The 24,897-nt window shown below is 41.0% G+C and overlaps 1 protein-coding gene across 1 annotated transcript in view; it reads right to left on the bottom strand.

Annotated features, from left to right (window-relative positions):
• The window catches only part of ATP6V1H (ATPase H+ transporting V1 subunit H), a 53,365-nt gene extending 29,614 nt beyond the window's left edge, over positions 1-23,751 (bottom strand). The window contains exons 1-7 of the mRNA XM_076329713.1: positions 23,627-23,751; positions 22,100-22,226; positions 14,102-14,204; positions 12,555-12,644; positions 7,759-7,872; positions 3,949-4,053; positions 2,810-2,863 (exon numbers count right to left, since the gene is read on the bottom strand). Of these exons, the coding sequence (XP_076185828.1) occupies positions 2,810-2,863; positions 3,949-4,053; positions 7,759-7,872; positions 12,555-12,644; positions 14,102-14,204; positions 22,100-22,203 (570 nt within the window). The 5' untranslated portion in view covers positions 22,204-22,226; positions 23,627-23,751. The remainder of the gene's footprint in view (positions 1-2,809; positions 2,864-3,948; positions 4,054-7,758; positions 7,873-12,554; positions 12,645-14,101; positions 14,205-22,099; positions 22,227-23,626) is intronic.
• Between the last annotated feature and the right edge of the window lie 1,146 nt (positions 23,752-24,897).

Genomic DNA, 24,897 nt, shown 5'->3' with positions numbered 1-24,897 from the left:
TTCTTACAAGAAGAGTTAGGTAGTAAGTGCTGAAGTTCAGTTTTCCAAACTAGGCTTTACTGGCATACTTCAACACACATTTCTTCAGTGACACTTCTGAGTTAAACAGGCTCACCCTTATAATGCTTTACATCCTCCTATTTAAAAAAAAAAAAATCTCACAAGAAAAGGTGGGAAGCAAAATATAAACGGAGTAGAGTTTTGAATAGGAAAGAAGCGTTATGCAAGTGATACCATTTTACACTACCACAACAGATTTTTATAGCCCATTTGAACATGCCTTCCTTCAGCACCTATGAATGAAGGCTGTCTTCTGTTTGATTATACTGCCAGAGCCCTTTCATCCACAGAGTCAATTATTATTCCATTGAGCAAACTTTGGGAAATGAATGAGCAAACTAGTTACCAAGCTTGAAGAAGTTTGCTAGAGGTCATTGTAGAAAAAGGGTTCTTGAGCCCAGGTTCTTTCCACTCTCATTCTCCAACTCAAAACAGCAGTGGTGTCATTACAATTGTATATTTTCCTACACATGTGCCACACAGTAAGCACCACGCTTATCATAATGAGATGTATATTTATACAAAAAAATACCATTAGAAAAACGAGTATGCAAAATCATCCTCAAAGTTTAGCTTTGCATTTTAATTTTCTCTTCCTTTCATTAAAAGCTTAGCACAGTATACTGTGCTAAGAAAAGAATAAGACTAAAACTTTCCCATTAGGAAATCGGTGAGAGATGCACACTGAATTCTATTTTCATTCAGACTCCTATATGAACAGTCAAAGACAGAATCATTAAACAGCTTTTCATCTTTAAAAGCATGTATTTTCTGTGCAGTAACAGATAAGATGGTCTGCAGTTCAAAAATGGGTTTTGGTCAACCCATTGTCCCTCCCACTACAGCAACAGAAAGATCCCAAGGTACAACAGAAGTGGCATTTTTTTCTCTTCTTGCTCAACTTCTGGCATTATTTTCACTAATACTCACATATGCTGCTGATAAAATGCTGGTGTTTTTTTCCTATAAGCCTTTTTCTTTACTAAGTGTCTTGAAAGTCTTATGGTAGATCACTCACATAATACAAGGTCAAACCTTTCAAACATTTAATGGAGTAAAGGAGTTAGGCAATCCCATATGAAGAGAAGAGACAATAAACAGAATTTAAAATAAAGATGAATTCATTCTGTCTCTCCCACCAGAGATTAAGACTTTTATGTAAAAAACTGAGTCTGAACATCTAGGCCCAAATCATCACACAGAACATTCATTTCCCTGGGTAGGTATTCACTCTCACACACCATGCAAATAAAACAGCTATAAACACACATACAGCCCTCCTGCCCCAAACAATGTATTAATTTATCTACATCACCAACCTGTGTACTACTGAACTTGGAGTTTTCTGTTTAAAGAGTCTATCATAAAAGCATTTTCTTCCAACACTATTATAATTGAAATTTCGTTAAGAGATCCCAGCCCTCATTTCCTGTGTAAAATGTTACAACTGCATCTCTAATTCACTCTGAAATAAATTAGTCAGGACCTGCTTGAAAATCCTGCACAAGCTAGATCTGAAATCAGAACACTAACGGAGTCAAGGCAATACTTATCCAACTTAATTATCCTACAACATATTTGCACTATCAGTTCTGCTGCCTTGGGACCCTGCAGTAGTATGGTACATCAATGCAGTGCTACAATACAATGAATACAGATTTCTAAGCAAGTTAGAGGAGCTCACAGCTCCATAACAAGTGGTGGTGTGTGCTGTAGAACTACTTACTGTTTTAAGGCTCTACGACAGAGGGCTGTCAGCCTAACAAAATCTAACAGTATGGCACACAGAACTGCACATGAAATACTGAAATACTTCAACTTCTACGCTCAGGCCATAATTTTACTCCCTATCCACAGTCATGCATAACAGTCTTTCATCTTTTCTATTTTAAACCCTGATCAGGTGGTAATTTAAGAGGCTTTTCTCTACAGGAAGCTAACGCTTTAAAGCAATGACTACATTTAGAAGAGAAACAAATTCCAGGTTCATATTTAAGTCTTCTGAAAAACTGTGAACACTTTCAGGTTACAAAAGGAAAAGACCAAACTGAATCCTACTCCACATTCAAAAGCTATGATAAACTGCCTTGTTGTGCCACAACAGAATAGAAAATCCAGTTATGATGATCACTTGTGTTTGCTATACTGCTGCAGTGCATCTCCAAGCTCAACAGCCATTAAAGCTGCATGAAATTCAGTATAAATAAATACTGATGTGAAAAGGACAACCCATTTTTCCCTGAATTCAAGCTATCCAAATATGAAAAGCTTACAACTTTGAAAGCACTCTTGTAATTTCATGCTACAGAGGTTTGAGGGACAATGTTAGCGTCAGTATCTGATGTGCCTTTTCTAAGTTCTGCACATTACAAGAGCCAAAAGCTTCTTACTCTCACATTACTTCTAGAAGTCAGATAGTTCAGTACTAAACAGACAGTATTGCTCAAATATTAAATTAATTGCATATTTTTTTTTCAAGTTTTAACGAAGAGGATGCTAGATACATCTACATTTTTAACAACTGAAACCAACTTGTAAAATACATACTTCGACTGCCAGCATTTTCTGCTAAACCAGTGTTTTAAGAATACTTTTGTTTCTTGGCGCCATCACCTGGCACTCTGTTGTCATACAGTTCTGATTCCAAGTACTTTCTATTACTGACACCAGAACAGCTCTGCACCTTAATCTGAGGAGTGGATATCACCTGCCCAAAATAGCAAATTGACAGATTCAAAGATATACTCACATCACTTGTGGAGACTGCTCCTGTTTCCACAGAACCCCCTGTACCACGTAGTTTCTAGCAAAAAAATAAAAAGTTTAAAATCAGAGCTGTCCTTCACCCTTACGGAACAGTTGTTACCAAGTTTCTTTCAATTCTCCCATCACTTTGAGTAAGAATCTATCAGATACTTTTTCTGCTCAATATATTATGATAATATATTGTATTCGTTTCCCACACACACCATCATGTCTATGCATTCAAGAATATGCTTGGAGCTGATCCTGGTATATGAAGATTTAATTTTTTTCTTGTTTCTTTTTTTTTTTTTTTTTTTTTTTTAAAGTGTGGATTTACTCAAGACTTTTTTTTATCCGTCTTTATCTTAGAATTTGAAAACTGTTCTCTTGAATCTTTCTGAAGGAAATTCCAACTTTAAGATTCTTCTTCCAGAGTAAAATTAAAACTCATTTTTAATAAGCCCAGTCTGGAAAACTATGAAAAAAAAATACCCCTACTAAACCTACTGAATGTTTGTCTGCTCTCCAGAATCTACCTCTGCTACAACAGAATGACAAGTCACTGGGTTTTGATAAGGGGAAGTCTCCAAAAATGAATACAAAGGAGAACAATTAATCTTTGAAGGAGAAGCCAGCAGTAAGAAGTTCATATTGAGCTAATGGCATACAAATACTGTCCAAATAAGTCAGGATTTATTTATTTTAAAGTGACAGGATTAAAAATAAAAACTTTGTACTACAGTAAACTGTAAAAAAGTTTTGATATTCACTTCCTGCTGCCATGTGATTCTTCTTCCTAGCATAAAGCTCTGAGAAACAAAACAATACAGGGAGACAAAAACCCCTCATCATATGTTTTCTCAGTGTCCAGAAGAAAATAAACATTTACCAACAGAAAAGGCAAAAAGCCTTATTTTTTATTTTTAATTTAAATTTCAAGGATTGGAGTAGAAAATATACAATATTAAATTAAAAAGTATGTGCTTGAATAAGGGATATTTAGCTTTAAAAATAACAAAGTAAAATTTCATTTTTAAAAAAAGAAAACGAAAAAACCCCTCCTGATTGCTCATCTATATATTCACATTCTTGAAAAAAAGTTTCCAAAGTCACTGTAACATTTAAACAGAAGTAGCTTTTTACCTGTGAACTGAGCTGAGTTTTAATCCAGTTGAAATAGTAATTCAAGTCACTGCCTTCCATAAGTTCCCTCCCCCACGCAGCCAGTTTGGCAATAATTCTTGCTGCCTGAAAGAGAATGCAATAAACAGATTTTTCAAACGCTGCAATTTCAGGATTCAGTGAAAAGTCATATAAGCTCTGGAAACCAAGGTTAGGTAAAAGACAACCCCTTACAGAAATCGACCTGTTTTCTTTGTAGGGGACCCTTCATGCCTAGTAATTTTGTTTCTTCAGCTTTCTTCTGCTTCTACTTCCTAGTAACCGGTATATTTTCACAGTGTTATCGGATACCTGTCTCTGATGATGTTCACAAGGCACCAACAAAGAACTCGGAAGGGGGGGAGCTATCAATGGGCTACTGCTGTAGGACACTATTACAGTCAGAAATCCATCAACAGTAAGACACTTAACGGTCTAACACATACATGAGCGGGCTTACTTTAAGCAACTACGGCATATGCCAATACAAACGACTGCAAAGTATTAAAGTTTTCTGTACTTAAACTGAAGCAAGTCATCTTCAAGAAGGAAGAAGTTTTAAGCCCAGAAAGAGAGGAGCAGAAAACCAAAAGGGAAGACAGAATTTAAGAATGAAGTTGAGGAGTAAAAATGTAGTCAGGCTAAGAATTTTCATGATGCCTATGGCACAAGAATACATATAACAAAAGTATATTTCTATGCCAGCCTTTCCAAATTATGTTTGAAGTAACTCTACATTGCAGCCTGCAGTTTATTTACAGAAACATTTGAGCCGGCTTATATATAGAGGCAGTCTAACCAAGAAACTACTGAGGTAGGGGTTTGTTTACCTGCCTACAGCTCTGTGATGCAGTGAGGAGACTATTCCAGGCACCTTTCCACTATACTGCATTCAGATGTGCAGCACCACCACCACTGACTTCTAGAGGGATTATGACTGAGAGTCTGGAACAACGATTTCTACACTGAAATGCATCAAATCCACTTCTGAACGCAGCCACGTAACCCTATAAAATCCCTTCAGCTTTAAAACATGAGATATTAGATCACTAGCTTATCATGCTCCTGAGTTAAAACCGCTACCTGACCCCTGAATAAGAGCCCATTTATGCCTAGCAGAATTTGAGCCTGAACACAGAGAACAAATATTTTTATCTGTCTACACAAATACAATGATGTGGCAGCAAAAGTCTTCCAGTGTGCATAGTAAGGAAGGGGGAAAAAAAACAAACTACAAAAACAACACAAACCTAAAACTTTGTTTTGAAAACATTCATGTGAAAATACACAGAGAGTCCTAAAAGGCACAATAAGGGCGCAAACTTAGTGTTTTAAAGTAGATTCACATTACGTGAAGTTGTCTGTGACTTGTTGTCCTGGTTTCGGCTGAGATAGAGTTAATTTCCTTCCTGGTAGCTGGTACAGTGCTGTGTTTTGGATTTAGGATGAGAATAATGTTGATAACACACCAATGTTTTAGTTGTTGCTAAGCAGTGCTTACACTAGTCAAGGACTTTTCAGCTTCTCATGCCCTGCCAGCGAGAAGCTGGGAGGGGGCACAGCCAGGACAGCTGACCCAAACTGGCCAAAGGGATATTCCACACCATATGACGTCATGCTCAGTACATAAAGCTGGGGGAAGAAGGAGGAAGGGGGGGACGTTTGGAGTGATGGTGTTTGTCTTCCCAAGTAACCGTTACGTGTGATGGAGCCCTGCTTTTCTGGGGATGGCTGAACACCTGCCTGCCGATGGGAAGCAGTGAATGAATTCCTTGTTTTGCTTTGCTTGCGTGCGCGGCTTTTGCTTTACCTGTTAAACTGTCTTTATCTCCACCCACGAGTTTTCTCACTTTTACCCTTCCGAGTCTCTCCCCCTTCCCACCACGGGGGGAAGTGAGCCAGCAGCTGTGTGGTGCTTAGTTGCCAGCTGGGGTTAAACCATGACACTTGTAAAGTTACTTGTATATTTTTGCAGTACCTAAAGAAAACAATATCTGAATAACATCTGTGAGCAGAGAAATACTGGGCGTAGAAATTTCTATACTATACATTTGAAAGCCACCATTCTAGGGAGACTAATTAGTTTGCACTGCAAGGCTCTAAAAATTACACTTTACCTGCACACTTGAGAAGTCAGTATTATCTGAGTTTGCCCAGACTGCAGTTTTACAAGGTGGATCTTCAGCAGCAATACCGCCCCCCCCTCCCAAAAAAAAAAAAACAACCCCACCACACAACCATAAAACTCCAACAGCCTCCTCCTTCAGCTGCACCAAGTAACCTGATTCCACAGCCATGCACTGAATCAGTCAGATTAAAATTTTAATTAAAAAAAAAAATCAAGCCTGACATTTTCATTGAAAACAGGCCAGCTCACTGTTCAAGTCGCAGCACAGCCCCAAACACAGTTGCACTGGCCATATCTATGGGCAAACAGCATGACTTGCCTGGAATTCCTTGCACCAGTACTGCCACCACAGCATAACACAGGCCAGGTATGTGGTTTTGTAGCCTGAGCCACTGATTTGATTCTACCATACCAGGCCAGCGTAAACATATGCAGTGAAGAACAATTCATACCCATGCAGTTTACTCCCTCTTTAAGCCATAATACAAGTTTTATTGTGGAAACTATGGTCTCCATTAGGAATTTACAGTAATACAAGCATATTTTCCCCCACAGGGAAAAAACCTGCTGAGATGAAATGGCCAGTTCTCACCACAGACAACAGAAGAATATTAAAAATTCTAGAAAAGTTACTCCATATACACCAGCAGCACCCAGTGGCTCAATGCACAGCAGATACTGTACAATGCACGTGGTTGTACTGGGCTTGGCTGGGATGGACTTAATTTTCTTCACAGCAGCCCATATGATGCTGTGGTTTAGACTGGTGACCAAAACAGTGTTGATAACATACCAGTGTTTTAGCTGTTGCTGAGCAGTGCTTGCACAACATCAAGGACTTCTCTGTTTCTCACTCTACACTTCCAATGAGTAGACTGGGGAGGGGGGGGCCCAAGAGTCTGGGAGGGGACACAGCCGGGACAGCTGACCAAAGAGATACTGGCTGAGCATCAGTCTGCTGGTGTTGTGTCATTGCTTTTGCATCGCTTCTTTTTGTTGGATTTGTTTTGGGTTCCACCCCCCCTCCCTTTTTTCCCCTTCACTTATTAAACTGTCTTTATGTTGACCCATGAGTTTTCTCACTTCTGCCCTCCTGATTCTCTCCCCAGTCCCTCTGGGGGGAACTGTGCAAGCAACTGGGTGGGAGCTTTCCTGTCAGCCAGGATCAACCCACCACAACAGCAGACGTTATTTCTTCCCCACTATGCTTACAAACCGTTTTAAGCAGATTTCAAGCGGCATTATAGTAATTTGAGCATATGAGAGGATAAGGTTCAAAGTAAAAATATTTCCCTTTCACAGGATGAGAACTTAAATTTTAATATTTTTACAGCATGAGGAGCATTGACTAGCAGTTGTGACAAAAATTATTTTTCTAGTTATGTCTTACCGTGCTTAATTAATTCTAAAATCCTTGCTTTTCTGAGCCTTTAAAACCTGCTCTAATCTCCCAGAAAAAAAACCCATGTCAATAAACAATGTAACTTTTCTTTCTAAAATGTGGTCAAGTAAAGCTTGTATTAAGAATGACTCATCTAGATTGCAAGAGGAAAACTTTCCAGTCCAGGCAGTAGTTTAGCTTCAAACTCCATAAATCTCCTAAAGAAAAATAAAACCAGCATTTTTCTCTACCATCTTCAGAGATGGGTTCATTTAAAACTTACCATATGCACAGTGAAAAGATCTTGTCGATTCAACATTGGCAGAAAATAGGACCATGCAGTGTTTTTACCACGTTTTGCATAATCAAAGAAGATACAAACACGCTGATGATTTTCCTGTAAAAATTGGGAGAGAGGAAAAGATGAGAGACTTGGAAAAGCCTTCAATATAAAGCAGTTATTTGCTCCTCATTATGTTGGCATACATTATCAGAGTGTATCCTGGCTTGTAAGAGCCCATGGAAATTTTTCAGTTTGACAGTTACTTGTGGATACAGTTCATTTCAGCATTCCAACATTAAGGTTAGAGCTTTGGGGCGGAGGGAAGCAAACTTTGAAACCCTAGTTATATCTCAGTACTCCAACACCTACTTGAGTAAAAATGGATGCATCCTTTTGATCAAGCAAGCAGAATGAGAGAAATGAGAGACTAGCTAAATACTGTCATTTTCCAGAGGAACGCTACTCTTCATCCAATCAATTATGCCAGAATGAAGTCCACACAAAGTTTTCCACGTATTGCTACTTCCACACAAAAGCCTGTTGTTCAACTTGGCTGCGTGTGCTACAAGTGAAACTTCGGAGTCGTAAGCTAGTCCTGCCTCTCCATTCCTCTCAATGGGAAGCAAGCTCTTCTCTCCCAGATGGGGCTGCAACTGGTTCAGCTGTTATCTCAGGCAACCTGCATACCGAGGAGAGGACATAGTCACCAGAAGTCTGTTCTCCAGGGCTTCTAGGCTGAACCACAAGAGACCACAAGTACCTGAACCTGGGCACCGTGCACAGTTTCTTCAAGCATTTCACCTAGTAACCACCACGAAAAGCAGCTATTATGGTTCTCCTTAAAGCAGACCACAGAAGAGGCCATGCAAACCTGAAGGAGAAAGAGGAGCTCTGCTATTTCCTAATAGCCTAGAATATAGACAGTCTTCCAGAAAATCAAATACCTGGATTCTTGCTTTTCCCCAGCATTTTCATATACTTTCTAGCCTGGTGGATAGTAAGCTTTCATTCTAAAGAGATGTCTCCCCACCGAAGTCAAGCTACTACAACAAAGTATACAACTCCTATCAAGCAAAGCAAAACTGTTTGAAACACTGTAATTGAAACACTGTAATTGGGAACTCTCATGAGAACAGTATCTCAGTCTCCACTACCCAATAAATTTAAATTTCAAACTCCCCTAGCTGAAGGGCCTTCCTTCATCAATTCAGCACCTTATTATTAACTCTGTGGACCAAGAATCAGCAGGCAAGCCTGCTTGTTGGAATACGATCCGTTAAGCACAAGATGACCTGAGCGTATCCATGATCCAAACACTGGCATCTCACTAAGCATTAGAGTTGCAACCAACCCTTCATTGAAAGTATCAAAGTTACTGCACCACATGTGCTGCGAATTGCTATCCTGATCACTGACTGGTCAGGTCACTGGGGAAGGTCAGGTGTCACTAGTTATCTGATAGTCATAACCCTTACAATGATTAATGTTCTATATGGCATGTGTCAAAAAGCACTCAAAAACCCTCTCAAAATTTGTTGTTCAAACTATGATATAAAAATTTTAAAAAAGTAAGATCTCAGGAACACAGTGCCTTGGTGAGAGCCTCTGCTCTGTGAGGGCTAGTTTGATGAAAAATGGCAGTTCAATCAAATAAATCACTGTTAGCACCTACACTTGTGCTACACAGAGTATAGCTAAAAAGATCAAAAATAACTAGATCAGCAAGTTCAGTTTACAACATAACTAAGGAGGAGACAGACAGGTCTGGAAGCAGAAAAGCTGAAATAACTTCAACATGCTGTCAATCAGAAGACTAGTCTGGTTTGCTGTTAAGGCGCGGAGTACAGACAGGAGGGAAGGAGTGGAGAACTGCCTACGGCCCTGAAATATGTACTGCTGCACCTTCCTAGGCAGCTACTGACTAGACAAATAAAAATGGAAATCCTGAAGCTCTCACATCAACAGTTGAATAATTTAGCATCTGTCATTTCTGAAGAAGCATAATGAAGCTCACTTGGGTAATACTGCTACCTGCACTAACTACAGTGCAGGTTCTTAAAGATTTCACAAGTAACAGACTGTGCAGTGTGATGGGGTCACTAATCCAGAGAAATTGTTCCAAGTATTTATCATATGATTAGAATAAGAAGTGTTTCCTCAGGGATTCCAGTATGCTAACACTCTCCACCTTCAGAAATAAGCAGAATGGTGATACTCTTAAGGCAATCACCACATTAATTTCACTTCTGACAGCCTCCAAAAGAAATCTTTCTTAGAACGACGATCAAACCCATAAGCAGAACTGCTGGAACAATCCTAGACACCCAGGTAGGCTTTTGGTGTGCTCAAAACAGAGTTGATTGATTTTTACAACCTCACAAGAAAAGCATAGAAAGATAATAGAAGAACCACAGACGGTCATTATAAATACAGACAAAAGCTGGATACTGTTACCTATGATAGTTTCTAGAAATTTCAGCTATCGAAAGGTAGCTTTCAAATACTATTTGTTCGTCTCATGAAACCACAGTGAACATCCTTGCTCAAAACAATTTTACTGAAAGAGTCGGTGGCACCATGACAGGCCATGTCCTTGAACAATTTCTCGCTTAAAATCTTTGCATGTACTGTATTAAGACTACTCGGGCAAAGACAGGAGACTTCATATCCACTATTGTGGAGTCTTCTGTCGATGCAGTCTGCAGAGACCCTGCACTAAACTCATAGTCACAGAATCAATGGCCAATATGCTGCTTTCTGACAAGAATCTTACACCTTGAAAACGTGCAACCAAGGGTCCGTAAGGCACCACTGACAGCATGTTCTACCATCTGAACATGATCAAAAGAAAACAGAAGTCCTGTTTCAGCCTTGCCTAGTGGAGGCATGGAGGGTTAGGAGGCCATGGGATGATACCATGCAGACGCCTGCACACAAGCCCTCTTTGCCAGCAGCAAGATATCACTGAATAACGAAGTCACACAGAGCATTGCAAAAGCCAGTGCAGGCTTTCAGATACTGAAGCAGAATTTCTAAAGTGAAAAAGGCATCCAATTTCAAACAAAAGCAAATCTATACTGGGCACCAACATCTCTATTCTCCGGTATCACTATAAAGCCTGGACAATTTAAGTCATTATGTTTAACATTAAGAATTCCACATATGCCACTTCTGTGGCAGGGTAAGGCCCTGAATACAGAAGTGTCAGTACATGACCATAAAGTCAAGAAAACATGCTCATCTAGACACATATGACAGAACCAAGATGGCAAATAAGATATTACTCAGAACGACTTTCTGTGACCGCCTAGAACTAATGCAATTGTTTGAGAGTGAGCCAGTGAAAGCCTTTACCTGTGGGGTATTAATTCCACAGTACAGCAGATGATATCGGCTATCGCATATTGTAGCTATAGCCTATGTGCTAACGTCAAAGCACGTAAGCAATACAAGACCGACTGACACTCACAAAAAGTTCCAAAGAAGGGCAAATGAAATGATTACTTCTGTGGCCACCAACATGTCTCACACAGAAAATGAGACCCATTCCTCACAAAACTAGCCATAATAAACAGAGTCCTCACACACTAAGACAAAGTTTGTCATCAAATGCATAAACCAAAACAAGATACTCCCAACTCAGTGTCCTAATCAAGGAATGACACTGAGGCTCCCTTTTGTCTTCTCTGCTTCTTGATGTTTGCGTCACACTTGAGAAAAAGTAAATCTAAAGAAAAGAGGAAGAAGGTGAGAGTGACAAAGCTGCAGATGGGCATGAATAAACTGCCACCACCACCACCAGCTATTATTCTAGCACTCAGGGCACTCACTCAGGGCTGTAACATGCAGACAAGCATCTGAAAGAACACCATAATCCTCATGTTATACGTACTGTGGAGAACTTCACACTTTTCAACTTGCCTGTTGGCAATACTGAATACTCAGAGCTGGAATTAGAACTCACATGGTTCACCTCCTAGGGCAATGCCCTAAACCGTGAAGTTATCACTAGACACATTTCACTGCAACCTTGTATTAAATATAACATAAAACAGCAGAAGAGAAACTGTCAAACAGCCAGATATTCTACGTGAATACCAGAAGAAAACCTTGCATAACTCAACCCATCTTGTTACATCATCACTCCAACCACTTTCTCTTAGTCTACTAGAGAGCGAAGAAATGCAAAAGCAGGATTATCTGATTGAGTAAAGTCTTCTCTTGACTTGCCCAGGTCAGCAGAGCAGTCCTGACACCAAATTTAATAGCCTACTCTTATAAGTCACTGCATCCCATAGCTACATATTTCATTGAATCAGAAGTTCCTGTTTTATAATTAAACCATGGAGAATTTCAGAACGTTGTCCTAAACAGTCTAACTTATGTTGGAAACCTGAAGCTGCAGAAACGACACCTTCTTGCTGAGAGCGGCCAAATTAACACCTTCATAGGAAAAGCTTCAACAACTTCAAGTTAGAAGTCATATCCTACCTACACAACAGGAAAGGGCTGAGGTCACAAATCATCCCTTAACATCCAAGTTTTGCATCAAACATGGTTGAGAGCCAACAGACAAGCATACAGGTATGTTTTATTTCCAGAATATGAACATATATATACACAAGACTAAGTTACCCATACAACTTTAGTCCTAACATTTAACTTCTGAAGATCTGAAAATTTAAAAGAATATTTTTAATACAGTATGACAAACACCTGAAGAGACCTGAATTAGGCTAAGGAAACATTCAAGCATGCATTTAAAGACTTAAAAATAAGACAGGTTATTGACCTACTTGCAGCATGTCATCAACCATAGTCAGAATGTACTGAACCGTCTGTTCCTTGGAGATATGAGTCATCAAGTTTATAAATGTTTTAGCACACTAGAAAAATAAGAGAGACATTAAAATTAATATTAGCAATTATCTTCATTCCTTTTGATAATATAAAACAGGACCTCATTAATTCACAGTTAAGTCTTACATAAGCACTGAGTATCCCAACATCTTATTCAATTGCAATGAGATGAATACATTTGACATTATATTACAAAGAAAATTTTCTGTCACATTGATTGTTACCTTTTACAAATTGTTCTATGGCTTTTAAATGAAATAACAAGTACTCACTAGTGAAAGTCAGCAAGGTGCTTTGTTGAAAGACTGATTAGAAAAACCTCCATCAGCATCTTTTTTTATGGCAGTGAGGAGAAGAACCAAGTAAATTGCCAAAACAGCAACAAACTTAGACACGGTATACAGAAGTTTCAGCAACTTGAATGGAGGGACGGAAGACAGGTCACTCTTACCTGTTCACTTCCTATACATTGTAGACAAATCTTTGTTCATATTTGAGCTGTTTTCTGCCTCCTGAACAACTCTACTCTACAATTTCAGGAACAGATATAATAGGCTGGAACAGTCACAACACTACTTTTTACGCTTCCTCCTTCCACTTCACCACATTCAACTAAAACTGAAAGAAAAATGGAACTCTGAACTGCTACACTGTAATTATACAGTGGCACATAATGTTCACAATATATGCTTTTGTCACTATGCAAATTATGGTCCATTACATAGCAGTCACACAATACAACGGGGGGGGGGGGGGGAGGGGCAACAGAACAGCCTAAAATTAAAGTAGAAAAAAAGGGCTGGAAAGTTGTGTGTCTTGAGTGCATCTCCTACTCTTCCCTCCTGCCTCACCCAATCCTCTTGATGGCTGACATCGTCTGCTAGAACCTCAGGCTTCAAGGCTGAGATGCTACTGCTTGAAATATCATTAAATTGTCTTTGGGCATCTTGCCAGACTCCATACACCAAATGGCATGGGTGACCTATCAATCTTCTATCAGCTCTGTCCAGTGCAGATGTCTCATATCTTACAGTGCCTAAAATGACACCTGTGTTTAAATAACTGAATCCACCTTAGTAGTCAGTGGGCTCCATTGCTGGAACTACATTATAATTGTTCAGCTAGCTAAGCAGAAATCTCACTGGCAGTAGCTCTCATCAATAAACTATAAGGAAAAAAGCTCAAAAAAAAAAAAGTGACTCAAGTACAAGTGTGCATGATTAAGTAAACTGGGACAAAGAAAGACTTGAGCTAGCTTGTCCCACAACAGAGTCAAAGTCAGATGACATTTAGTAATTATTTAATAGGTTTTTAAAAGAATGTCCAACCTACATCTAGAAAAAAAAGAATCATAATAGCAAGTTTTATACTTCTTCCATAACATCTTAACTGCATACAGCCAACAATAAAATAACAGTTGGTACGAAAATTTCCTTCCACCCTCCTCCCCAAAAGTTAGATTATTAAAAGAAAGGAAAGTTACTTGATTGCCTTCTGTTTGCAACAACTCCTGTTTTTCTTCTGGATTTCTTTTCTGTTCAAATCTTTGAATAAATTCACAGTCTTCACCTGAAATCATCTGCCCTCTGAAAAGCAAAATATGAAACCATAAGCAACAGAAACCATTTATGTGGCAAGACTTGGGTGGCAGGGGGGCTGCAGGGGCAGCTTCTATGAGAAGACAGCAGAAGCGGCCCCCATGTTGGACAGAGCCAGTTCCAGCAGGCTCCAGGACAGACCTGCCACTGGCCAAGGCTGAGCCACTCAACAACAGTGGTAGCACCTCTGTGATAACATATTTAAGAAGGGGTAAAAACTGCTGCGCAACAGCAGCCAGGAGAGAGGAGTAAGAGTATGTGAGAGAAACAACTACGCAGACACCAAGGTCAGTGATGAATGAAGGGGAGGAGGTGCTCCAGGCACCGGAGCAGAGATTCCCCTGCAGCCCGTGGTGAAGACCACGGTGACGCAGGTTGTCCCCCTGCAGCCCATGGAGGGCCACAGTGGAGCAGACATCCACCCTGCAGCCCATGGAAGACCCCATGCCAGAGCAGGTAGGTATGCCCTAAAGGAAGCTGCAGCCCATGGAAAGCGCACACTACAGCAGGCTCCTGTCAGGAGCTGTGACCCCATGCTGAAGCAGGTTTTCTTGCAGGACCTGTGACCCCATGGGAAAGGACCCATGCTGCTGCAGTTTGTGAAGGACTGTGACCTGTGGGTGGGACCCCGTGCTGGAGCAGGGGAAGAGCATGAGAAGGAAGGAGTAACAGAAACGAAGCATTGTGAACTGACCCCAACCCCCATTCCCTGTCCCCCTGCACCACTCAGGGCGAGGAGGTAGAGAAGTTGGTAGTCAAGTTGAGCCTGGGAAGAAGGCAGGGGTGGGGGGAAAGTGTTTTTTAGATTTGTTCATATTTCTCATTATCCTGCTCTGTTTAATTGGCAATAAATTAAATTAATTTCCTCAAGCAGAGTCTGTTTTGCCCACGATAGTAATTGGTGAGTGATTTCCCTGTCCTTATCTCGACCCAAGAACTTTTTGTCATATTTCTTCCCCTGTCCTTTTGATGGAGGAAGAGTAATAGAGCAGCCTGGTGGGCACCTGGCAGCCAGCCAAGGTCAACCCACCAAATAAACCTTATTTTCTTCAACTTGATATCTCAACAGTATTGCTTTACCAGTCCTATATCCCACAGTAGAACGTAAAGAGCTCCCTTCTGCAAAAGGTCTCATGTACAAGGAATTTAAAACTAATGACAGAATAGTCACTCTAAAGCCTTCCCTATGCATCACCTCTGCTCAACAGCATTCTCTAAATAATTCTTAAACTTCCAGAGGCTGAATGCAAAAATCATTGGAAATAGTTGTAAGAACTGAAATATGCACAGCTAGCACATTATGCCAAAATTATAATACCTAACATGAAAAATAGTCTAATCCAACCTGAAATAAGTGCTGAAAAATAAAATGAATTGTTATTTTAAGTTTGCCATAAGCACTGAAGAGAATTTTAAGAAGTACAGAGAACTTGGTTCCTAATGTATTTTTAGCTTTCACTAATTACGATATTTCAGCTTTTCCTGGTAGTTTAAAAACTGATATACATGGAAGCTCATCCAAACACATAGCAAGGGGGCTTGATATAGTAAACTGCTGTGCACACCTATAAGCTAACAGATGTCTATCTGATCTTCTCTTTAACTTCAAGGGGTTACTGCCATCATCAGTGCTATTTCAGAAAGCTGTTGACTCAGCTGAATAGCTGGAAGAACACTGTTGGGTTTTTGTTATAATACAAAATTTACCATCACAACAAATAACAAACTTGTCAAAATAGTACAGTCAGGTACTCTTCGTGTAAGAAAACTAATTTTAAATCAAGTAGTCCTGAAAATATCCATGACTTTAATAGGTGACTACCTTTACTAGTTAATACCAGGAGTGCTTCAAGAAAGAAGAAAATTGTTCACATCATCGATATAACATGGGGATACTTACATCACAGGGGATGAAAGTATTAGACATTGCTCTGTTTCAGTTCTTTCCGAGACTCATCTCCTCTTACAATTCCACTGAGTCAAACAGCTCTTCCACTTTGCAAAGCTATGTAGCACGGATTCTTTTAATCAATCTTTTCCATGTTCCGGGTCAGTTTCCAGATGTTCCATGACTAGAGGTTCCATTAAAATCCTTGTAAACTTACAGGAAATGTTTGCTTTTTTTTTTTTTTTTTTTCTAATTGGCTCACCTAGATACCTAGATTCTTCAAACACAAAAACATAAATAAGACCTACAATGTGTTCTTGTCTTTCCTCTTACTTAAATGGTTATGTCTTGAGGATGGCCTCATCACAGAGCCATCTTTTACCTATTTACTTTTCAAGCAAAGAACATAAGTAGTCCAGTACCATGCGCACCATTCCTGTATTCTAGCTGCTTTGGAAGAAATATCCTTACATGCACTGATGAAAGGCGATGAAGACTTAGTAGATGGAAGATTCATAAAGCCAGTGGTAGTCCTCAACTAGTTTCTACTAAAACTTAACTAATTATAGACGAAAAAGTAATTAGCCAATGATGACCATGCTGCTACCACATGCCTTTTAGATTGACTTGTGTTCTTTCTTGCCCATTAAGGATGGATTTGAGTAGTTGTTGAAAGACGAGTACAATTCATTTGCCACAAATACTGGACTTAATGACCCATAACTAGAAGCCTCTTATGTTCCAAATCAATGCTGGCCAAGACAGGGACTCCTGGATGATATTGATATAAAGTAACCAGATGAGCTGCTTGCTTATTTCAATATATTGTATTGCCATTTCAGAAGCACTTCAAAGATGACATAAGGTGAAGCCTTCATTTTTAGCTTTAATGCTTGAAAAAGCCTCAGCCCAGGAAGAGATGCTTCTTTATAGCCAGGCTATTAGAAGAAGTCTGCCAACTGTCAAGGAAAAAAGCTTTCAAGCTTTTGCTTTCATCCTACATTAGACCACAGGAAAAAAAGAAAAAAAAAAAGTAGAAAAAAAAAGTGTGGGAATTGATGTTGCCTTGAGAGGAAAAGAAGTTAGGGTTTACTCTTTATTGCTTTGTAAGTGCCATTCAAAAAGACACTTTCCAACCCATACAAAACAGTTCAAGGGATTTGACAGCTTTGTAAACAAGCTGCTAATATTTTATCAGGGATCTCATACATCTGATTAATGGAAATGAATGCATTTGAGATTACTAAAACTATTAATCTCATTTCAAAATTGAAATAACTGATTATTTAGTAAACCTTAGCAACCAGTGCAGAAAAAAAACATGAAAAATGCAGAGCAGCCTCAGACAGTTGGTACCAGCTACCATGATGCTATTACCACACTTTCCTCATCCCCTCTTCAAAGAGACAGGAATTTCCCAGCACCTTTAAGCAAACAATGCAAGTAACCAAAGCTTCCCTCCATCCCTCTTCCTAACAGCCATTTAATTTCTTATTTTCCCAGGATGTGTCCACACAGTCTTTTGTCAACAGATAAAAGCCACTTTGAGCTTCAGCTGTCTGGGTATATCACGCTTAGACCAAGAGTCCTGTAACCACATTTCAAAGCTCTGTGCTTGAGATACTAAGGCCTGCCTTTGAGAGCACTAGCTACAGGATAGTAAACTGAAGCTGTGTAAGATTCAGACAGCATGAATTTGTAAGACCACCATGTTTAAAACATCTTGGTTTCTCAAGATGATTCAGAAACTTGTGATTTGTTCTTTTTATTATGCACTTCCTCCAGCAGCTCTTGTTCCTTTTTTTGTTTGAACGATTTAACAAAAGTCATTCTGGAGGTTGGGGGTGGCGGGGTGGTGTTTGTTTTTTAATTTTGGGGGGTTTGTTTTTCTGTTTTTGTTTTGTTTTTAAAAACAAAACTTTTGACTATGTCTGCAGCAAATATAAAGCCATTATGTCTAGGCATAATTTCTTTTATCCAGTTGTCTACAGTACTTTGCATGTACCTAAAGGACATTCATTGGATCCAACTGCTCAACAGTTTTAACATTAGAAAATTAAAACAGTAAAACTGGCTGGATGCCTACAAGACTGGACCAAATTTAAAACCCAAAACACACACAAAAAACACACAAAACCCAAAACACACACACTACAACTTAGGAAACTTCTATCTTTCTTCTAAGACAAGATTTTCTTTTAAAGTCCAAGATATTTAACCTGCTTTGGAAGGTTCCCCCACCCCCAGGAAACTAAAATAGATATTTTAACATCAGAATTCACAAACATATATGTAAAGTACTTGAAGACATATGGGAAGCCAAGTACAAATTAGTCATCAGGTATCTCACCTGATTAAATATGAAGTATTGTCAAATGCTGTATACATAGAAAACCTACAGTGCAGTAAGATGCAAGTTAAACTCTGAAACAAGTTCACTTTTCCACAAAACTCATTTACTACCCTTAGAAGGCAAAACCAAACTTGCTTCAAGTAAGCTAGCACACCCTCCAAAGGCATTCTGACACCCTGAGACAAATGCTGAAAGCAACCACACAGTACACAACAGCGACGCACCATCTTTTCAACTAGCAGAGGGCACTGACACTTCTAAACTGCTACAAGTCTCAAGATCCAAAGGCAGGAAAGTCTGTACAGAACTAAGGGCCTCAACTACATTTAGTTTGCAGAAGGTAGGTAGACCTACACATCACCTTCCACTGTTCCAAGTTTTGCTACTTTCTTCTCCCTCATACACAGACCCTAGCTGGAATTCAACACAAAGAAAGTGTAAATTTTAGCATTAAAAAACAAAACAAAACATCTTTTTCCGCAGCCTAATTTTGAAGTGAGTAGTGAACACAGTGGCAAACCAGAAATCTGTACAGTTGTCATACCTAAATATTTCACTTTTGTGCCAACAGTATACACACAGAAAACATCAAAAGCCAGCAGTTGTGTGTAAGCATAGTTTGACATTTAGTCTACAGTTACAACCTTCAGAGATGGAATAAACAATATGCCAGTTAATCTTTAGCTTGAACTGACTCTACAAGAGAAGTCAGGCTACTAGAGTCTGACCAACTATTAGCAAGCCATTTTACTTTTGCACTGAAGAACAGAGAGAGCAGAAAAGAACTTCCGAATGCCTTCCTATGTGACCCAGACTCCAATGCTGTTGCGACTGATGCAATCTTTAAAGCATCTTTATACACATACAACGATCACAGCCAGATTTAAAAAAAAAAAAACAAACAACCCAACAAACTTCATCAGAATCTCTTGTGAAGTTCTTTGACTCCAACTACATAAATACTATCTATAGTTTAAGGAACACAAATTATGTCACGCCTGAGTTGATGTGTTAACTTAGGGAAAAACAAACATAAAAATCTTTCCTCTAATGTAAAAACATCTGAAGACCTGAAGTACGCCTCCATATATTTATATGCAAGCTTACCGCACTAAATGCACAGGCTGCCAGAACTGCTCAAAAGAAAGCAAGAGAAGTGTCCTTCAAAGTCATCAGCACTCCATCTCCTTTCTACTCTACGGACCAGAACAAACCACTCTGACCTGCCTCTCACAGGTGCATCAGAAGCAAGCAGTTTCCACTCATTAATAACGTGCTTCATTCCAGAAATGAGTCAATATAGCTGCACTAACTGACTCTTCAATAAATCCCTTAAAGCACCAGCCTCAAAGATACTGTCACGTCCAAACCTGCCTGGTGTAAAAGGGACATGTCCAAAACCGGATATAATTTTATTTCCTCTTTAGAAGCACCAGAAGTTCTGCTGATTTTTTCCAATAACTAATGATAAGCAAACTCCTCAGCCAAGGAACTATAGTTATCTTCACGATGCTCCACAACCCCTCTGGCACCACTTAAGTTCATCCTTGAAGCTACCTTAGCCAGGCAGCCAGGCTGTTATCAGTAAATACAAGACACAAAGATTACATTTATTTCAGAGCAATAATAAACAGGACACACTGTCATTGACATACTGAGGGCACCAAGCATTGAACAGTCTCACAACAGGATCACAAACACCTGCCAGATGCACTACAGTAGCCTCTAAAACCTGGCTAACCCATCAAAGAGAAGAAATAACTGGTACATTCTTCTTTCATGGATTCCAGAACAAAACAAAGTCAAATTCTACATCTAGAATCTGAAAAAGAACCATCAACCCTGCCTCCTGGTCAGAAGAAGTTACTTAGAAATTTGCTGACGGATAAATAAGCAATACTCCCCCATCCTTATTCAGCACCAGGGAGAGAGAACCCCAAGAATGAAGGCAAATTATAAATGGTAGACCACATAAAGCACAGTCAAGCAATTAATACTACGTATGTATTCAAAAATACAACTCCTTGCCAAACAGAACCATCCCCTATACTAACAAAAGCAACAGATTAATCTCACCAGCCTTATAGTCTGAACCACTAGAGATGCAGGAAAAAGACTATCATCCCACATTCACTTAGATTGACAGTGTACTCCCCAGTTTCATCCCAAATAACTGCAAACTAGCTGTTCACTTGCCGCTAGGACAGCACAGAAACAGCTGCCCAGGCTTCCCCAGGACACACTTCCTATCAGACAGATAACAGGGCACACAGTAACAGCAAAAGCCATTTAGATTGTTTGACAAATACTTGGTAGCTGCCACTGTCAAGTTACCACACCAACCTCGCTCTTTCGCCTGCAAAGCCACTGTAATATCACACTCCAAACTCGACACGGAACTGATACATCTGAAAAATAACCTAGAAAAAGGAAGTTTCCTCAGCAGATCAGTTCCTTAATCCAGTTTACCATGCAGATATACAATCACAAAGAGAAAAAAAATAACACAACTGAATGAATGGAATAGGCAAGACTGAGCTACATAGCACAGGGCAAAGCAGGTAGTCATTAATGAGATTCTACCACGTTAACATTTCTCAGCTTGCACGTGTACAGTTTTGCAACCTTATTTTAATATATAGCATATTTTTATGTATCACAGCTATCTGAAAAAAACCTATCTTTCAAAGTTGTTTAACATTGATAGTCACAAAGCATCATCAGCACGGCTTGTACCTCTAGAATCATCAAGATTTCTCCCACTTCAGTTACAAAGCAATGAACACTGAAGTAATTTGCTATTATATGTGGACCCCCAAGAGATAATACTAATTTACACTTTGCCAATGTTATTCATACGTACCTGTCATAAGGAATGCAGGGATGCAAGAATCCTGCATGTCACTTCAGAGTACAGAGGACTAGTAAAAGTCTGTTCCTTCTCCCTGTTCCCCACCTCATGCACAAATCTATTTTCCTCAGCTTGTCCCTATATGCTCTCCAGACAATATCTCTCTCGCTACTCCCAGTGCCATTATATACCTTCCAAAGTAAACTCTCAGCTTTTCTGAAATGGCAGCACAGCTCTCCCCGCACTGAAGTATTTGTTTCAGCCTACTCCCTGATTTACTTGTTTCAATTGCTCTCCAGCACTATTCTTCCTTTAGTTGAGGTACAGCTTATTTTCCTGGACTACCAGTCCAGTTTTGCTAGTACAATTTGCATTCACACAAAAGGCACTTCAGCAATAGAGATAACATACCTACGTATAAGACAACTCTTACTGTAAACTTTTCTTACTTCAGTACTCATCCAATAAGGCTAAAATTGAGAATGGTGTTTGAATGATGAGGAAAAAAAAAAAAGGATAGTTTCACCACACACTTGTGCAAACTTATATTATTTGTTCTTACAGCGTTCAGTTCACAAAAGTAGAGTTCCCTTTCTGGTAATAAGTCATAAGAAAATTTTCCGCAACCATTCCCATTTAATGTAGACTTTTTCCAACTACTTCCATGGGACCAAGACAGAATGTTCCTCACTGTAACCTAATGTTCCAGTGTAACCCAAAATCTCAAAAAGTCTAACACTTAAGAAGGAAGGGTAAAAAAAAAAAGAAAATTGTGGAAAGTTTTTACTTACTGGAGATATGACTGCCAGTTTACTTTGTTTGCTCGAACTTCAGCAGCTTTGGCAGCAATGATGTTTGTTGGGACAGCAGCATCTACAGCACCTCGGATATCCATCTTAATTGATAATTAAAACGTACCTAGAAATGCAAGTCAGAATTGAGACCTCTTATTAAAGTATTAAAGAGCAGAGTATCCGTCCAATGTTTTAAAGAAATAAAAAGGAAAATCTGTTTTCAGGTGTCCCATTCCCTAAAACCATACTCAGCACTTCCTGAGAAATCAAAGTTTTATAAAGCATCTAAAATGTGACTTCCCCAAAACAAAAAAAAAAGGCATACCTACACACTAAACTGTAACCAATCACAAGTTTGCTAAAATAAAAGATACATACCATTACTGAGTAACTCCCAGTCTTGTAAATTCTTAAACAATCAAATGAAGTTATTTCAATAAAGACTACTCTTCTGCAATGCCCAAGTAGCCCTACAGATAACAGAAGCCATCTTCCTTCCAAATCAGGGTTAAAATTCAGTGCCACCCCCACACATTAGGACTGATTTCGTTCAGGCATTTGTCTAAGAGTATTTAGACATTAGAAGCACGTGAACTATGACTTCCAAAAAAACCCCCACAAGTTATATAGATTAAAACCCATGTTACATAAACTAAGAAAATGAATATCAACACTGTACAGAAAGTAAACTGAAAGATAAATATGAACAGAAGCTCTTCATCAGGACATACTGTATTACCACAGACAGTGACCTTCACCAATTCTTTCTCCTTCCTTTATGGTTTAATCTCCACCTGACTTTGATGCCAAAACAAGAAGTGTGTTTGCAGAGGCTCGAGACCCAGCCGGAGCAGGAATTCCTTACAACCTAAACTGCATCAAGCCTCTCCACGCAGCCTATTTCTGGACTTTTCTGGCTCTCTTTACAGAAGCAAGCAAGAGCAAATTGGCACACTCTGCCCCATCCCTAACAAACATACCTCATTTGTACGACTGAATGAAAATATGATTCTGACAAAAGCAAAAAAAGGAACTACCCTGAACAAACGGAGCAGCGGAACTGTCCTCCCTTTGAAACTACTTCTGTGAGCAGACACCCACAAAGACGGCACCATTTACTATGTCCTTCAACGACCACTGAACGCTTCCTAGCTCTTACATGACCCACCCAGAGCCATTTAAATATTCCTCGAGCCGCAGAGGAGGGCAGGGTCGGTAACGGCGGCTTCAGGAGTATGCAAGCTACAGAGACAAGCCGAAGAAGCCGAGAGGCGCCTGGGGCAGAGGGAGGCACTTGGCCCCTATCCTGCCACTCCCTGCACAGGCTCGCAGACACGGCCGCCTCCTGAGGGGCCCGGGGGAGCCCAAACCCCCGGGGGAGCCGCGGCGCCAGGCGGAGCCCTTCGCACCGCCCCCGGGCCCGCCAGAGCCCCTCCGAGAGGCCGTGCGGCGGCACGCCCCCACCCCGGGACCCCCCGCCCGCCCGCCCCGTGGCAGGCAGGGCCCAGGGCAGCTCTCACTCACCCCACGGGCACGCCGGCGGGTGAGGGCCGTGGGCGGGAGAAGGCTGCGGCCGCCCCTCGGCAGGCCCGGGGAGCCCGCGCACCCGAAGGCCCCCGCCGCCGCGCTCCGCCGCCCTCCGCAGCGGCCCCACAGCCACCGCCGTCATGTGACGCCGCTCACCTGACCGCGACGGCGGCCTCCGAGGGACAACTCACCCCGAGCGCGCCCCGCCCCCGCCGCCGAGAGCCGCGCGGTGGGCGGGGCTCGCGCACGGCCCCAGCCGGCGGCCGTTGGAGCCGGTGCTGCGGCACCCCGGCAGCCGTGTGGGGCTGTGGTATACCTTATTAGTCGTGTGTATGAGTGGCTGTACACGTTTAATTGTATATACCTATCTAGAGTACATATTTAGACACACACACACGCACATATACGTATATATGATTTTATATGGGGATCTAATCCCGTACCGAGAAGACCGTGTTACTTGCCGACAAGAGACGGCTCAGTCTTTCCACAGAGAAGCCGCGAGGCTGGCTGGGAAGGGCTGAGGGGCTCCCCTCGGTGCTGCCCCTCAGGGCAAGCTCCTCCGCGCCCCCCGGGCGGGCCCCTGCGGTTCTCCCCTGAGCCCCGCCAGGGCGAGGGGCCGCCAAGCTCGGGAGGGAGCCGCGGGAAGGGAACGGGCAGGGGAGATGGCGGGCAGTGCCCCAGGCGCTGAAATGCCCCCTTGGGCTCTGCATTCTTTTTCCAGTGCCCAGCATTTTCTTGCTTTCTGCCTCTCGTGCTGCAATGGGGCGCGTTTGCTCTTTCCTACAGCTGGAAAGCAGGCAGGTGTTCCTGGGCCCCCCGCTTCTGGTGGAGAGGTCTGACTGCCTGTGCCGCGTCGTGTTGGGCCGGGTCTCGCCGCCTGCTGTGTCACACCTCTCCCTCGCCTCGTGAGCTGCACCGGGTTGTGCGCCGGGGACACACCGTTTCGTTCTTCCCAAGTGGTATCTCGGTGGGAGATACACCCTGCACAACCTCTTCCTTTTTTAAAAAGTGGCCTGTATATGTTGGGCTTTGTCTCTATAAGGGAAAGGAGCAGGAAACTTTTCAGACTAAAAGCCCAAGTGTTTCGGAAACCACAGGCTTAAACTTCCATGTTTCCGAGAAAAAACTTCTGGTTTCAGTTGCTGAGTGAAGTTTTCCAGTCATACTGTGGTGAAGCACATAGACATACCACTCCTAGGTCCTGAAGGGTAATTCTGCTAACATAATAAGGAGGAAAGGCAGAGAAAAGATAAATAGGTCAGAGA

The sequence above is a fragment of the Aptenodytes patagonicus genome, chromosome 2 (assembly GCF_965638725.1).
Source record: "Aptenodytes patagonicus chromosome 2, bAptPat1.pri.cur, whole genome shotgun sequence".
Taxonomy (NCBI): Eukaryota; Metazoa; Chordata; class Aves; order Sphenisciformes; family Spheniscidae; genus Aptenodytes; species Aptenodytes patagonicus.
The sequence above is the reverse complement of the archived record's forward strand: the minus strand, read 5'-3'. Positions and strand labels throughout refer to the sequence as shown.